Source organism: Bufo bufo, chromosome 10 (genome assembly GCF_905171765.1).
Source record: "Bufo bufo chromosome 10, aBufBuf1.1, whole genome shotgun sequence".
Lineage (NCBI taxonomy): Eukaryota > Metazoa > Chordata > Amphibia > Anura > Bufonidae > Bufo > Bufo bufo.
Window position 1 is genome coordinate 117348360 of NC_053398.1, and position 17372 is coordinate 117365731.

The 17372-nt window shown below is 45.7% G+C and overlaps 1 protein-coding gene across 4 annotated transcripts in view; it reads left to right on the forward strand.

The window, feature by feature from the left end:
* Positions 1–7997: 7997 nt before the first annotated feature.
* The window catches only part of LOC120981239 (c-Maf inducing protein), a 167338-nt gene continuing 157963 nt past the window's right edge, over positions 7998–17372 (forward strand). For 2 of the 4 annotated variants that reach the window (XM_040410846.1, XM_040410847.1), the window contains exon 1: positions 7998–8587. In XM_040410846.1, coding sequence (XP_040266780.1) covers positions 8291–8587 — 297 coding nt within the window. In that variant the 5' untranslated portion in view covers positions 7998–8290. The remainder of the gene's footprint in view (positions 8588–17372) is intronic. The other 2 variants (XM_040410848.1, XM_040410849.1) reach the window with 1 other exon arrangement.

Below are 17372 nucleotides of genomic sequence, written 5' to 3' on the forward strand. Positions count from 1 at the left end.
GTTTTGGAAGATGGTGAAGGAGTACATAGCAGACCATGTCAGCGTCCTCAATGATCCCTCACTGCCTTACAACTATTCGGTGTCCAAGCCGGACACTTGGCACGAACTGGCGCTCTACACCTTGGAGGTGCTGGCCTGCCCTGCCACCAGCGTTTTGTCAGATCGGATATTTAGTGCTGCTGGGGGCATAATAACTGATAAGTGCATCCGACTGTCAACTGAAAATGCTGACAGGTTGACTCTTATCAAAATGAACAAGGCCTGGATTGCCCCTGACTTCTCTACTCCTCCAGAGGAAAGCGGCTGAACATAAAGGCACTTTAAATGTGGCTTTTATGGTGTATTGAATACACTGTATTCCCATGCACCACTTCCACCTCAAAAAAGGGTATATGGTTACAATCTTAATTTTCTCCTCGTCCTCCTCCTCCTCCTCCATCATATCAACATGCTTATTAGGCTGCCCTCGCTCCTAATGTTTTAGAGGGTCAGATCAGCAGCAGACCCTCACCTGTAATGTTTTAGAGGGTCCCCAGAAGGCCCTCGCCCCTAATGTTTTTGAGGGTCACCATCAATCATAATTTTTCAGGGGTGTGTATAATGCCCTCCTTTATGTGTAATAAAGGGTGTATCGGAGTGCCTCTTCCTTGTAATTTTTGGCAGCACTTGCACTTTATATACAAGTAAATATACAGGAAAGAATGTTTCCTAAAATTTTTCCTCTAAAATCTATTTTATCTTCGGTTTGGTGCGTATTATTGTCAGTCTGTAAAAGTGGTGTACTACTCGGACAACATCGTATCCAGCAGCGACCTGGGAGTCCAAGATGCATCCAGACATCCTCCCCATTCTGTTCCCGAACCATTTCAGTGGTGTTTCCATCAATTTCTGACCTTTTCATATGAACCAGGCACTCTCCCCTCTTCAGAGCAGGGGGTGCCTGGTTTTATAGCTCTAGTTCTCCCCTTGACTTCCATTGTGCTCTGGTGCTGTGTAGAGCACCCAAGCATCCCGAGGTGTTCGGCCCGAGCAACCAAGCACTTTGGTGCTCGATCAACACTAGTTTAGGTTAAGAAATTGGCATTGGGGGGTTGGGGCGCCATTTCAGTTTTTGCCTCAGACAGCAGAAAGGCTAGGTGTACCCCTGCACATGCCATGTTTGTGGCATAATTTGCCACTTTTTGAGATTCTCACCACTTTTCTGAAGTGGCAAGAAAAGGAGACGTGCTTTACTGGAGGGGGCAGAACTTCCTGCAGTCTGCTGGATTTACTATAATTTATGCCAGAAACTGGTGTCAGTTATAGCTTAAAGGGGTTGTCTCATGAAAAATATCCTACAGTTTTCAAACCAGCACTTGGATCTGAATACATTTGTAAATGCACGTATTAAAAATGTAGTATAGCCACTGAGATAGTCTATAAAATGTATCTGTACAGCGCCACCTGCTGTTTGTTCTTTTTCTTATTTCTTTGTCCTGCTCACTGAGATGGCCGCACATGCTCAGTTTCATCCTTCGACTGCCTCCTGAGCCGTGATAGGATGAGCTGAGACACGCCCCCAGAGCTACAGCAGAAAAGACACTCCCCTTGAGCTGTCAGCTCGATATAAATCTAGCAGAGCAATGAATGTGGAGATCTCTGGATCCATGTGAGGTACAGGGCTGGTTCTAGCTTTGTTAGAAAGAGATTCTCATGTATTGTATGATGTCTGATTTAAATTTTTTATATCAATCATGGGACAACCCCTTTAATTAACGCAGCACAAATATGAATTTTTTGACGCCTGAAGTGTGTTTTTTGGATCAATGCTGTTTTCTTTTTAAATTGCAGCATGAGCTAAGTGTGTTTTTTTTTCATTTCATTTTCTGGTGTTTTGTCTCATAAAAAAAACATTTATTTTTGGCCTTGCTTGAACAAACACAAGTGCCCATGCAGTTTTTTGGATTTTTTTCATACCACTCTATACAGGACGTGACATATACAGTTTTATACATGTCTTCTTATAAAAAATTGAAAGACATGCATAAAAAAAGGACATTATAAAATGCCTGTGCTCAAGCACACTATTAAACAGCTCAAAAAAATCTACAAAAAACAGGCTGCACAAGTTGGGTGTTTTTGAATTTTTTATTTTTTTTTGCATCTATCAACTTTCTACATCAACAATCGGCGCTCGTTACGGTAAAGAATGACATCAACATAGGAAGCTCAATGGACATCCGGGGCGGAGATTTATCAAGACTGGTGTAAAGGAAAACTGGCTTAATTGTCCATAGCAGCCAATTGGATTCCACCTTTCATTTTTCACAGCTCCTTTAGTTGTTTTTTTTTATACTTTTTACAGTCTCTAAACACATAGTAGGTTGCCATTTATTTTTTAAAATACTAAAAGAAAACATTTAAAAAACCTCATAGGACGCCTTGCGGTTGTATTTTTAGAAGTATTTTGCATTTGTATTTGCAAATCAAAACTAGAATTGGGTCCACAACATGGCAGACGCCCAAACCTTCCATTAAATTCTGTCTCCCTGTAGGTTCCCTTCTTGGCTTTGGATTGCAAATACTAATGCAAAATGCTGAAAGGGGCCACAGGGGACACAGTTGTAAAAACTAATAGGAGCCACCTTACCGAATGGAGGTGCACACTTCATTGGGAAAAGATACTGGTGCTCCACAGAAGTATTGGGGGGGGACCCTTCATTGACATTGTCACTGACCGTCTCACCCAATATGTCATCATGGACATGCAAGTGTGAATAAGGCTCCATTCACACGTCCGCAAATGGGTCCGCATTCGTTCTACAAAAGTGCGGACCCATTCATTTTCTATGGGGACGGAATGGATGCGGACAGCACACAGTGTGCTGTCAGCATCCGCATTTGCAGAGCGCGGCCCCGATCTTCAGGTCCGCAGCTCCGCAAAAGATAGAACATGTCCTATTCTTGTCCGCAGCTTGCGGACAAGAATAGGCATTTCTATAGGGGTGCTGGGCGGGTGTGTTGCGGATCCGCAATTTGCGGGTCCGCAACACACCACGGACGTGTGAATGGAGCCTAAGGCCTGACCGTGACTCCTGACTGCATCATGGTCATTTATGATACAGGCAGTTCCTATCCGATTTTGTGTCTATTGTACTGTTACCCACATGATGATGTCCACGATCAGATAGGAACTTACTGTATGATAAATCAATATGATGCAGTCAGTTCAGGTTAAAGGTCACGGTCAGGCCTTATTCACACTTTCATGCCCATTATGACATATTGGGCGAGACGCGGTCGGTCTGGGGGATGCGGCTGACACACGGGCTGTGTTTTTCAGGCTGATCATGGTCATGTGTATCAGACTTTATTCACATGTCCATGTCCATGATGACATCCTGGAAGAGACGGTCGGTGACAATGTCCATGAAGAAGCGTTCGTGCGTCCGTTTCATTTCTCCTCCGTGTCTCATCTGTATTTCACGTGCACTGTGCGGTGATTTCCAGAGCATCTCCCACCAGTGGTCAGTGATACGATCAGAACCGTGTTCTGTCACTGGTCTTCACAAACCCATAGACGGAGATCTATCAGAACTGGTGCAAAGGAAAACTGGCTTAGTTGCTCACAGCAACCAATCAGATTCCATCTTTCATTTTCAAAAGGAGCTCTGAAAAATGAAAGGTGGAATCTGATTGGTTGCTATGGGCAACTAAGCCAGTTCTAATTTACATCATTTTTGATAAATCTCCCCCCAGTATACTTTCACAGCAGGTCCAACAAAGCAAACGTGGACACACCTTGTAAGCACAGCTTCCCTCCATTTATTTCTATTGGAGGGCTGAAAATAGCCAATCAGCATGCTTGGCTATAATAGGAAGAGCACAGCGCAAGCGCAGCCGTCGCTCCGTTCACCTCTATGGGAGTTCTGGAAATAGATATGTTCGCCACTCCCATAGAAATGAATGGAGGGCGGTGCACCCTCCTTCACTTTGCGGGCTCCGTTCTAGAGATAGGGGCGGGTCAGACATTGGGGGCATATCCTAGCAATATGCCCCCAGTGTATGAGATGGCCAACCCCTTTAAAATCAATTGATACTTGCGCTGTCCATAAGGCCTTATTCACATGTCCGTGATGAAGTCCGTGATAAGATGGTCAGTGACTCATCCATGAAGATTTACGTGAAGAATCCATATTTGGTCCGCGCGTCCGTATTATGCGCTCTCCATGTGTCATCCGTGTTCCACGGACAAGAATAGGGCTTGCTTCCGCGCTAAAACCATGGAGCGCCTACACCTTTTAAAAGATAGTAAATGTGTTAGGGCCAAAGTCCCGGCCCCCTCCGCGCCCCTGTCACTCCCAAGTGGAGAGGACGGTGCAAAAAGGCCGTGCCACAAAATCTTTTCACACGGGCGTTCAAAAATGGATCTTGTGACTATTTTTATGCCATAGGCTGGCGGGAATAAAAACGTAAATTACCCCAATATCCCAAATCAGGGTCATCGAAGAGTCAATGGTTTCCAGGGAAAGTTAAGCGCCCATTCAGGATGGCAAAGATCAGGCTTTATGTGTCGCATCGCCCGGGGTATTTTAGGCACTGCAATCTCCAGATGCCATTCAGTCAAAACATAGGTCACACACCCGGAAGTCACATGGAAGTCTATTCCTAAGGATGGCTTGGCTTAACCCTGCAGGCACCAGAAGCACAGCAGTCCATCTCTGTGTATTCAGAGGGGCATAGTGGAAAGTCTAGAATTGGTTACAGGTGAGGTTCACTTTTAAATGGATTGTACAGGATTTCATTAAAAAAAAACATGCCTGCCGTATCCAAAAACAGCGCCACACCTGTCCACAGGTTATGTGTGGTATTGCAGCTCAGCCCCATCCCATTCAATGGAGCTCACGCGCACTGTATCAAGGGGCGGAACCATTAACTTCAATGGGTCAGTGGTCCGTATGTTGCGGCGAAGTACAAGACACGTGCTGAGGATGGGTCGTCAATATTGAACTCCTGGACAACCCCTTTAAAGGGCATCTGTCAGCAGTTTTGTACCTATGACACTGGCTGACCTGTTACATGTGAGCTTGGCAGCTGAAGGCATCTGCAGTGAGAGCAGAGCCTCTAGGTGTAACGGCAACGCCCCCATTGCTCTTGGAGGCTCATTTCCATATAATAAAACATCATTTTTCTCAGCAATGGGGGCACATAGGAACATGGGACCAACACAGATGCCTTCAGCTGCCAAGCGCACATGTAACAGGTCATTCAGGGTCATAGGTACAAAACTGCTGATAGATGCCCTTTAACATACACCCCCTAATACTTTTCTGGGCACCCAAGAGCAAATCTCAGGGACCAGACCGTGGCATAGGTGCAGAGATTACAGCGGCGTTGTGCTTGAGGGGGCCCCATGTTGCATTAGCGGTATCATTAGACTTCTTATCAGGCTACAGCTCTGGGGCAACCGCTGAGGTTGTGACTGTGATAATTACATATGGCTCCTGCCTCTTAGGACGACGGGTGCACTTTGATCTATGTAACTGTTAATATGCTGCAGACAGTGACCCCCTCCCTTTAAGGCGCGGTGTCCGTGTCTAATAAGTTAATACAGGGGTGATCCCAAATCCTCGCTGATCAGGACTAAGTCCATAATCGCATAAAAGTAGCTTCTGACACACCTTCACGCCGGCAGTGGAGATGCCCATGTAGTAGCTCGTCGTCGTTACATCCCTCAGTTGTCATCCTCAGCCTTGGGTCACTCGTAGATGGTTTAAATTGTACCGGAATATATGTAAGAATGGCTTAAATGGCGGTTCCCTAAAGCAGTGTTATGATCGGAGTCAGCAGGAGTACTGCAAAATGTCCTGCCTTGGCGCCTCGTGTCTGACAGCAGATACAGGATCCCAGTGCGCCGTCTGCTGACACATCAGTCGCATGCGCTAAAATGATTTTGACAATCTCATTAGTGATTGTTACTTGAGCAATTTCCTAATATAATTTTTTTTTTTTTTCACACGTGCAGGTGTAAAAGATGTCAAGGCTAAAAATGGATGATTAGGGCAAATATAGCAGAATTCTCTAAAAGGGGGTGTCCACTTTTATGCCAATATGGATTGCTGATTGTATGGTAGTCAATCATTTGGCGACTATTTACTAAACTTTCTGTTTGTTTCCAATGAATGGGAACATCGGGGATTATTTACGAACGACACTACTATTTTTGATATATAAAAAGTCGCAGCGACCTTTTTTGCAACGTTTTAAATGGCCGTGCGGCAATATTTTGTTGCACGGCCATTTTTGCGCCACGTACAACACTTGGGAGTGACCGGGGCGTAGCGTGGAAACAGGCGTAACCTTCACACCTGAAAACAGGAGTAAGGGCTCATGCACACAAACATATTTTTGGTCAGCATCCGATCCGCGTTTTTTTGCGGGTTGGATGTGGACCCATTCACTTCAATGGGGCTGGAAAAGATGCGGACAGCATACCCGTGTGCTGTCCGTAACTTAATATCCGTAACAAAAAGAAACAGAACACGTCCTATTCTTGTCTGTTTTACGGACAAGGATAGGACAGTTCTATGGAGGGCAGGATGTTCCGTTCCGCAAAACGTCGAACGCACATGTTGCAGACCGCAAAAACGGAAATGGTTGTGTGCACCAGTTCTAAAAAAAAAGTGGGCGGGGAAGAGGGCGGGCCGGCAGGCCTGTCTCATTTATCATTTTCTACGCCAGGAAAGCAGCTTGCGTATATTTAAGGCTGTTGTACGCCGGTGGGGGATGTGCCTAAGTTATATAGAGGCCAGCGACTCTACATAACTTAGTGGCATTGAGCGCCAGCGCAGGGGGGTTTAAAACCGGCGTCTAAAACGCCCATTTTAATAAATGACCCCATAATTTTCAGCTGAGCAATGCCCGTGGATTATGGACGACACATGGAGGGGGGAAAAAAACAACAACGGACACACGGACCAAACACTGATCCTTAGGCCTCTTGCACACGACCGTATGTATTTTACGGTCCGCTAAAAACGGATCTGCAAAAAATACGGATGACATCCGTGTGCATTCCGTATTTTGCGGAACGGAACAGCTGGCCCTTCATAGAACAGTACTACCTTTGTCCGTAATGCGGACAATAATAGGACATGTTCTATTTTTCATGGAAATACGGACATTTGGAAACGTAATGCACACAGAGCAAGGCCTCATGCACACACAGTTGTTTTTCTCGGCCTCCTTTCCGTTTTTTTTTTTGCGGATAGGATGGGGACCCATTCATTTCAATGGGTCAGCAAAAAAATGCTGATAGTTCATCCGTTTGTGTTCCGCGTTCCGTTGTCCGTGTTTCCCTTCAGCAAAAAAAATAGTGCATGTCCTACTTTTTTCACATTTGCGGACAAGGATAGGCATTTATTACAAGGGACCTGTGGAAAAAAACGGATCGTCCAAAAAAAACGGATGCCGCATCCGTTTTTTTTGTGTACACAAAAAACAACGGTCGCGTGCATGAGGCCTAACTTCTGTTTTTTTGCGGACCTGTTGAAGTGAATGGTTCTGCATTTAGTCAGCAAAAAAAACGGAACGGACACGGAAAGAAGATACGTTCGTGTGCAAGAGGCAAGGCCGGATTTTTTCACGGATGCAGAAATGTGAACAAGGCCCTAAAAAGCGAATGGGGACGCGTGTATCCTTTTGACAATGTGGTGTCACTTTTTGGGAGCTATAGGGAGGATGCTGAGTGATACGTGTCCCCGTGCACCCACCACATGTACATGTTCTCCACCCTTTGCCCTGGACCTGGGAGCACTCAGGTGTTTTAAAGATGGAGCCCAAGCTCGCTGTCCCCGGCTCCCCCTCGCCTCCTGTGATGACAGCCTCCCCTCCCCTGCAGCACACACACACACACACACACACACACAATATGCATCCTGATCTGCTTGCTTCTACCATTGACGTCATTCGGCCGTCACATGACCCCGGCCCGGCCAATCAGCGCGCAGAAGCTGCTGCAATCTTTTCGCGATTGCTATTCTGTGGCACACACAGTCGCCCGCACAGGAGACGCACCGGACACGTACATGCTGCAGGCGCGCGAGCCGAGCCAGGACCCAGGGGCCGCGCGGCATCCCTCCTCCGACAAGTCATGGATTTAACCCAGTGAGAGCCGCCGGACATGCCCCGAATTGTGTGATATCTGGAAGCTGATCCTCTGTTACCCCCCCACCCCCTCCTCCTCCTTTTTGTATTTATTTCCTCCCTGCTTGGATCTAGGGAGTAGAGTTTCCCCTCTTTAGCAGTTGCCATGGATTTTACTAACAGCTCATGTGGGGAGAGCGACCACAGACAGATAGAGGAGAGCAAGCCACTGCTGGGGGAGATGTCTGCTCCGGAGGGGGGCAAGATGGGAGCTGTGCCCTGCAGGAGATCCATGCTGCACTTCAATGGGATGAGGTACAAACTGCTGCAAGAGGGAGACATCCAGGTCTGTGTCATCAGACACCCCAGGACCTTCCTGAGCAAGATCCTCACCTCCAAATTCCTGAGGAGATGGGAACCCCACCACCTGACCCTGGCAGACACCAGCCTGACCTCTGCTACAGTAAGTGATGGCCACACCACCCACCTCCTCATTGTTTTCTCTTTATTTGTATCTTCAAAATATTGATACTTTGTAGCCATTCATTGTCAATAGGTAACACAGCGGCCACCCGGAGGTTAATTGCACGGCGTGATGTCCCCCTTTTTTTTGTCTATTAGTCACCCTTTCGTTACCCTATTTACCCCGGGAAGGTCTGGTACTGCTGCAGAACCTCTTGATTGATGGACAGTATGGGGTTCCTAAGAGGTTCTGCATCAGCCGCCAGTTACCCGTGTGCCCGTCTGAACGTATAAATAATGAAAATCGTCATCCTGGCTCCTTCAGGAAAGGCGACCTAAACGCTGCTTTGTTTGGGCCCTTAAAGCCCACGTCTGGACTGTGTGTCCCCTATAGGAAGCTTTTCACGTAAGGCCTTGGAATCGGATTCTAGATGCAGTGAATTCATTTAATACAAGGGACGTCTGCCCATTCTTTTTTTTATTGATGAATTATGATCGTGTTTTTGTCATTTATTTTTTTTCTATCTGTATCAAATCTTAATGTCACGGGTTTTGTCGCGGTGAAATTCTGCCTTCAGAGGTTCCCCTCGCAGCCTGTATGGATTGTTCACTGCAGCACACTGTAATGTATCCGCCAAGGATTCTGGGTAATGCACATTATAGTCATGGTGGACGTTATATGGCGGTTAGACGGACCCAATGCCTTTATTGTGAAGAGTGGTCGGCTCTGGTGGATTGTTAGACACGGTTTATCATGTATGATGGCCTCTCCCCTCATGTGAATATTTCTGCACATTGACATTAGGTGGATGAGATACTAATCTGTATATGACAGGAGGTTGTGTAAATAACCTATAATGAGACAGACGCAACTGATAATATATCCAATACCCTTTTGATTGTTTAACCATGCCAATGACCCCCATAGAGGCCGGGACCCCTCCGACCAGCGAGTCCAATGTACCGAACTACTAGGGGTTGTCATTCATCTCTCGTCAGGCCACCAAACACATTTTCCAGTGACGCGATCAATACAAATCTTAATGGATTTCTGATCAGGTTATGGAAAATGTAAGATGAAGATGTAAATTTAAAAAAATAAGTTGTGAGGTATCGTTTTTGATCATTATCTTGGGGCCCTCACCTTGTCCAGCGGCGTATTCCTTCATATGCATCTTTGGTAAATTGAGTCTGTTTCATGTACAAATTGTATATATGACGCCAGCATATCGCTCCGGATTTTACATGGACTCATTGTCAGCAGTTGGAAAATATTGGCGCATAGTCTTTAAGAATGGCGCATAGTCTTGTGTGGATGGATAGATATTAGAAGGATATATAAACAGATTACGGTATCTATCGGTGAAATAAACGTCCGTTAAAAATGTCAGTCGTGTGCCTGTAGCCTTACTGTATTAGACTCTGTTCACATCACTCGTTTGGCCTACATCAGGCATAAGTCTACCATAAAACAAGAAAAATCTTCCGATGTATTTGTAACGTACCCATAGTCCTGTTGTGCAGAACAATGGTGTCCTTTTCCCCTATTTTTTTTCACCGAAAATGTATATTTTTTTCTTTATAGGGTAAAGGAGTATGTTAGTAAAGTATTTTATTTTTATATTGATCTCTGGGTGTATATTCATACGTTTGCACAGTAAATAATTAGCTCCGTCTGAATAAAAACAAGAAGGCAATACCATTTTTCTTCACCATTAGGCTCCCCGCGCAGGTTTACTAACAGGTGCACGTTTTACTAGCAGTTTTTGGTGCAGATTTGATGTGGTTTTGCCACAGATCTCAGCCTTGCATTGCAAAGGGCGAAATCCACACACAAAAAACGCACAAACAATTAAGGGCTCATGCACACGACCGTATGTATTTTGCGGTCCGCAAAAACGAATCCACCAAAAACACGGATGACATCCATGTCATAGAGAAAAAAAAGCAAAGTGCCACAGAAAAAAAAAAGCAAAGTGTACAATGAGATTCCTCTTATCCTTCCGCACAAGAATCTGCGCAGAAAATCCACATCATGTGCAGGTACCTATTGGGTTCCCACACACATGGTTACCTGTAAAAAAAAACAAACACCAGAATAATAAGCACAAGATTTTATTTTTTCATTCATTTATTTATTTATTAACACCTCATGCACACGAACTTATTTTGTTTCCATGTCCGTTCCGTTTTTTTTGTGGATAGGATGCTGACCCATTCATTTTAATGGGTCGGCAAAAAATGCGGACAGCACACTGTGTGCTATCCGCATCAGTATGTCCATTCTGTAGCCCCGCAAAAAAAAATAGAACATGTCCTATTCTTGTCTGTTTTAGGCATTGTTACAATGAATCCGCCCAAAAAAACGGATAGCATACGGATGTCATCATTTTTTTTTTTTTTTTTTTTTTTGGGCATACGGTCGTGTGCATGTAGCCTAATTTTTTTCATTTTGTGGTGGGTTTTTTCCCTGTCTTTTTGCACTCATACCAAAAGCATGACGTTTTTCCCTGTAGACAGTGATGTCAAAATGCATGGAAAAAAAACACTTAAAGGTGAAAAGAAGACAAAAAACGCCACTCAAAAAACCCCCCAAAAAACGCCAGTAGCAAAATAATGTGTCTGTGTCCCCTGCGTTTCATATTTCCCATAGACCTTCAGCTAACATCTGCTATCCTTGCCCCCCCCCCCCAAAAAAAATAAAATAAAATAAAACAGACTGCAAGAAATTGATGCAAAAAAATCACTATAAACCTCAGTTCAGCAAACCCAACAAAAAAAAAAGCAAACGCATTTTTTGTCAAAAAAGCAGAAATGCACAGTTTAATCTTTTTGGCTATATATGTTTGCAAATGTGTGTTGATATGTTTTATCATTTCTAAAAATATGCACACAAAATTACCGTATTTTTCGCCCTATAAGACGGTAGTTTTTTGAGGAAAATAAGAAAAAAAATATTTTGAACCAAAAGGCGTGCTTTTGGTGGGTTTTGAACTAATGGTAGTCTGTGGATGACACACTGTTAGGCTCCATTCACACGTCCGCAAATGGGTCCGCATCCGTTCTGCAATTTTGCGGAACGGGTGCGGACCCATTCATTTTCTATGGGGACGGAATGGATGCTGACAGCACACGGTGTGCTGTCTGCAGCCGCAATTGCGGAGCGCGGCCCCGATCTTCAGGTCCGCAGATCCACAAAAGATAGAACATGTCCTATTCTTGTCCGCAGCTTGCGGACAAGAATAGGCATTTCTATAGGGGTGCCGGGCAGTGTGTGTTGCGGATCTGCAATTTGCGAGTCCGCAACACACCACGAACGTGTGAATGGAGCCTTAGGCCTCCTGCACACGACCGTATGGCTTTTTCGCGGATCCGTTCCGTTTTTTGTTTCCGTTGTGTTTCCGTTTCTGTTCCGTTTTTCCATATGCCACATGCAGTATACAGTAATTACATAGATAAAATTGGGCTGGGCACAACATTTTCAATAGATGGGTCCGCAAAAAACAGAACGGAAACGGAAGACATACGGATGCATTTCCATATGTGTTCCGTTTTTTTGCGGACCCATTGACTTGAATGGAGCCACGGAACGTGATTTCCGGGCAATAATAGGACATGTTCTATCTTTGAATGGAAAAACGGAAATACGGAAACGGAATGCACACAGAGTACATCCTGTTTTTTTTTTTTTTGCGGGAACCATTGAAATGAATGGTTCCATATACGGAGCGCAAAAAACGGCCAGTAAACGGGGGGGGGGGGGGGGGGGGTGGGCGGGAAACGGTCATGTGCAGGAGCCCTAAGGCCTAGCTCACACGAACGTATGGCTTTTTTAGTTTTTTGCGGTCCGTTTTTCACGGATCCGTTGTTCCGTTTTTGAGTTCCGTTGTGTTTCCGTTCCGTTTTTCCGTATGGCATATACAGTATACAGTAATTACATAGAAAAAATTGGGCTGGGCATAAAATTTTCAATATATGGTTCCACAAAAGCCGAACGGATACGGAAGACATACGGATGCATTTCCGTAAGTGTTCCGTTTTTTTTTGCGGACCCATTGACTTGAATGTAGCCACGGAATGTGATTTGCGGGCAATAATAGGACATGTTCTATCTTTCAACGGAACAGAAAAACGGAAATACGGAAACAGAATGCTTACGGAACACATTCCGTTTTTAATGCGGAACCAATGAAATGAATGCTACCGTATACGGAACACAAAAAAACGTCCCGTACACTCTCAAAAAAAACCTATCGTGTGAACTAGGCCTAAGGCTTCGTTCACATCACCGTTCAGCCTTTCCATTCTCCTGCTCCATTATAGGAGCAGAAGAACGGAAAGGACGGATTCGGCACATAACTGAGCCAAACGGAGCCTAAGGACCTCATAGACTATAATGGGGTCCGTTATCTCTCCGCCCAGAAGATGATTTTGGATCGGAGACAAAAGTTGTGCATGCAGGACATTTGTCTCCGCTTCAAAATCATCTTCTGGGCGGAGAGATAACGGACCCAATTATAGTCTATGAGGTCCTAAGGGCTCCGTTTGGCTCAGTTATGTGCCTTCTCCGTCCTTTCCGTTCTCTTGCTCCTTAACGGAGCAGGAGAACGGAAAGGCTGAGCGGTGATGTGAACGAAGCCTTATGGGGGATCTGTGGATGACACACACTGTTATGGGGGATCTGTGGATGACACACACTGTTATGGGGGATCTGTGGATGACACACACTGTTATGGGGGATCTGTGGATGACACACACTGTTATGGGGGATCTGTGGATGACACACACTGTTATGGGGGATCTGTGGATGACACACACTGTTATGGGGGATCTGTGGATGACACACACTGTTATGGGGGATCTGTGGATGACACACACTGGTATGGGGGATCTGTGGATGACACACACTGGTATGGGGGATCTGTGGATGACACACACTGGTATGGGGGATCTGTGGATGACACACACTGGTATGGGGGATCTGTGGATGACACACACTGGTATGGGGGATCTGTGGATGACACACACTGGTATGGGGGATCTGTGGATGACACACACTGGTATGGGGGATCTGTGGATGACACACACTGGTATGGGGGATCTGTGGATGACACACACTGGTATGGGGGATCTGTGGATGACACACACTGGTATGGGGGATCTGTGGATGACACACACTGGTATGGGGGATCTGTGGATGACACACACTGGTATGGGGGATCTGTGGATGACACACACTGGTATGGGGGATCTGTGGATGACACACACTGGTATGGGGGATCTGTGGATGACACACACTGGTATGGGGGAACTGTGGATGACACACACTGGTATGGGGGAACTGTGGATGACACACACTGGTATGGGGGAACTGTGGATGACACACACTGGTATGGGGGAACTGTGGATGACACACACTGGTATGGGGGAACTGTGGATGACACACACTGGTATGGGGGATCTGTGGATGACACACACTGGTATGGGGGAACTGTGGATGACACACACTGGTATGGGGGAACTGTGGATGACACACACTGGTATGGGGGATCTGTGGATGACACACACTGGTATGGGGGAACTGTGGATGACACACACTGGTATGGGGGAACTGTGGATGACACACACTGGTATGGGGGAACTGTGGATGACACACACTGGTATGGGGGATCTGTGGATGACACACACTGGTATGGGGGATCTGTGGATGACACACACTGGTATGGGGGATCTGTGGATGACACACACTGGTATGGGGGATCTGTGGATGACACACACTGGTATGGGGGATCTGTGGATGACACACACTGGTATGGGGGTTCTGTGGATGACACACACTGGTATGGGGGATCTGTGGATGACACACACTGGTATGGGGGATCTGTGGATGACACACACTGGTATGGGGGATCTGTGGATGACACACACTGGTATGGGGGATCTGTGGATGACACACACTGGTATGGGGGATCTGTGGATGACACACACTGTTATGGGGGTTCTGTGGATGACACACACTGGTATGGGGGTTCTGTGGATGACACACACTGGTATGGGGGATCTGTGGATGACACACACTGGTATGGGGGATCTGTGGATGACACACACTGGTATGGGGGATCTGTGGATGACACACACTGGTATGGGGGATCTGTGGATGACACACACTGGTATGGGGGATCTGTGGATGACACACACTGGTATGGGGGATCTGTGGATGACACACACTGGTATGGGGGATCTGTGGATGACACACACTGGTATGGGGGATCTGTGGATGACACACACTGGTATGGGGGTTCTGTGGATGACACACACTGGTATGGGGGATCTGTGGATGACACACACTGGTATGGGGGTTCTGTGGATGACACACACTGGTATCTGGCATGAAAATCTATGTAAGTCAATGGTGCCTGATCCATATATTTTTTTTTAAATTGTTTTTTTGTGAGTGAAAAAAACAGATCCAGCACCCATTGATTTACAATGATTTTCATACCGGATCCAGTTTGTTTAGTTTACATTTAATACAACCGTATCCGGCCAAAACTGATGCGTCCAGATGTAAATGGCACGGATCCGTTTAATTCCAGTTTTGAGATACTCTGCTGGATCTCAAAACCGTAAAGCCACAACTCAAGTGTGAAACAGGTCTTAGACTGTGAAAGCAATGTTGAAGAATATTACTTGGCTGCATTCACATTTTTATAGAAGTGACTAAAGGTACTTTCACACTAGCGTTTTTCTTTTCCGGTGCTGAGTTCCGTCCTAGGGGCTCAATACCGGAAAAGAACTGATCAGTTTTATCCTAATGTATTCTGAATGGAGAGAAATGCGTTCAGGATGTCTTCAGTTCAGTCTTTTTGACTGTTCAGGATGGAGATAATACCGCAGCATGCTACGGTTTTATCTCCGGCCAAAAAAAACTGAAGACTTGCCTGAATTCCGGCATTTTTTCCCATAGGAATGTATTAGTGCCGGATCCATCTTTCCGGTCTGCGCAGACTGAAAAAAAGGTGAATAAAATAAATGCCGGATGACACCGGAAAAACAGATCCGGCATTTAAATGCATTTTTCAGACTGATCAGGGAACTGCTTGCCGGATCACTCTGCCGCAAGTGTGAAAGTAGCCTAAGACCCCTTTCACACGGGCATGACGGATTAGGTCCAGATGCGTCCAGGGAGCGTTCAGTGAAACTCGCACCATTTTGCAAGCAAGTTCAGTCAGTTTTGTCTTCGATTGCGTTCCGTTGTTGACTTTTTTCCGTGCGACTGCAATGCGTTTTCATGCGTTTTTCACTCGCGTGATAAAAAACTTAAGGTTTACAAACAATATATTTTAGCAACCATCAGTGAAAAACGCATCGCCCCCGCTCTTGTTTGCGGATGCAATGTGTTTTTTCACGCAGCCCCATTCACTTCTATGGGGCCAGGGCTGCGTGAAAAATGCAGAATATAGAGCATGCTGCGTTTTTCAAGCAACGCAGAACTGATGCGTGAAAAACAACGCTCATGTGCACAGACCCATTGAAATGAACGAATCAGGATTCAGTGCGGGTGCAATGCGTTCACGTCACGCATTGCACCCGCGCAGAAAACTCGCTCGTGTGAAAGGGGCCTAAGAGTCAGATGTGTATCATGTGATAACATTTCACAGAGAAAAGAGTTGTCTAACGTACTGGAGATTTTACCAAAAAGTGGTCATGTCTGCTGTGTCGGAGTGGGTTCTTCACACGCAGCATTTTTTGGAGAAACTCCAATAATTTTATTTTATTTAATTTTTTGAATTTTTGGCTCATTTTTCATACCGTTTTTTTAAGCCACAGCCACAGGTGGAATACATTTTTACCAAAGAGATGCAGCTTGTGGAACCACCCTTGGGCTCCTTGCAGACGAGCGATACTTACGGATAAGGTCTAGATGCATTCAGTTAAAAATGCGCGATTTCGCAAGCAAGTTCATTCAGTTTTTATCGCGTGGGGGCAATGCGTTTCGATGCGTATTTCACGCGCGTGATAAAAAACTAAAGGTTTACTAACAACATCTCTTAAGCCTCCGTGAAAAACGCATCACATCCGTACTTGCTTGCGCATGTGATTTTTCACGCAGCACCATTCACTTTTATGGGGCCAGCGTTGCTTGAAAAACGCTGAATATAGAGCATGCTGCGATTTTCACGCAACGCGCAAGTGATGCGTGAAAACCAACGCTCGTGTACATGAATGGGTCCAGATTCAGTGCGGGCTCAATGCGTTCGCATCACGCGATGCACCCGCGCGGAAAACTCACTCGTGTGAAAGGGGCCTATATTATCACGTGCGTGAAAAACGCATCAATGCGCATTGCACCCGCGTGATAAAAACTGAACGCAATCGCAGGCAAAACTGAATGAACTTGCTTGCGAAATCGCGCATTTTTAACTGAACGCACCTGGAACCTAATCCGTATCGCCCGTCTGCAAGGGGCCTTGCACTCTGTTACATGTATTATTGGACAATTTAAGGCCCTTCCATGATCTTGGACCTTCTTGAAGGCCTCCATGGACTGTGCAGAATGATATGACAAGATGACTGGTATCAGTTGTATCTGGGTTGATGGTTGACGGTGTGTTCTTCCTGCTTAGACCAACGAGTTCTGTCTATTCCAACCCTGTGTTGAATTTGTATCTTCTCCACTTACTGCCTATGCAACTGATGGGCATCAGATTGTGGGCAACTTTAGTTGACGTGTTGGGTTTATGCCTCCTTTGGAGGTTAGACAAAAATGTGTTGCATCTCTCCAT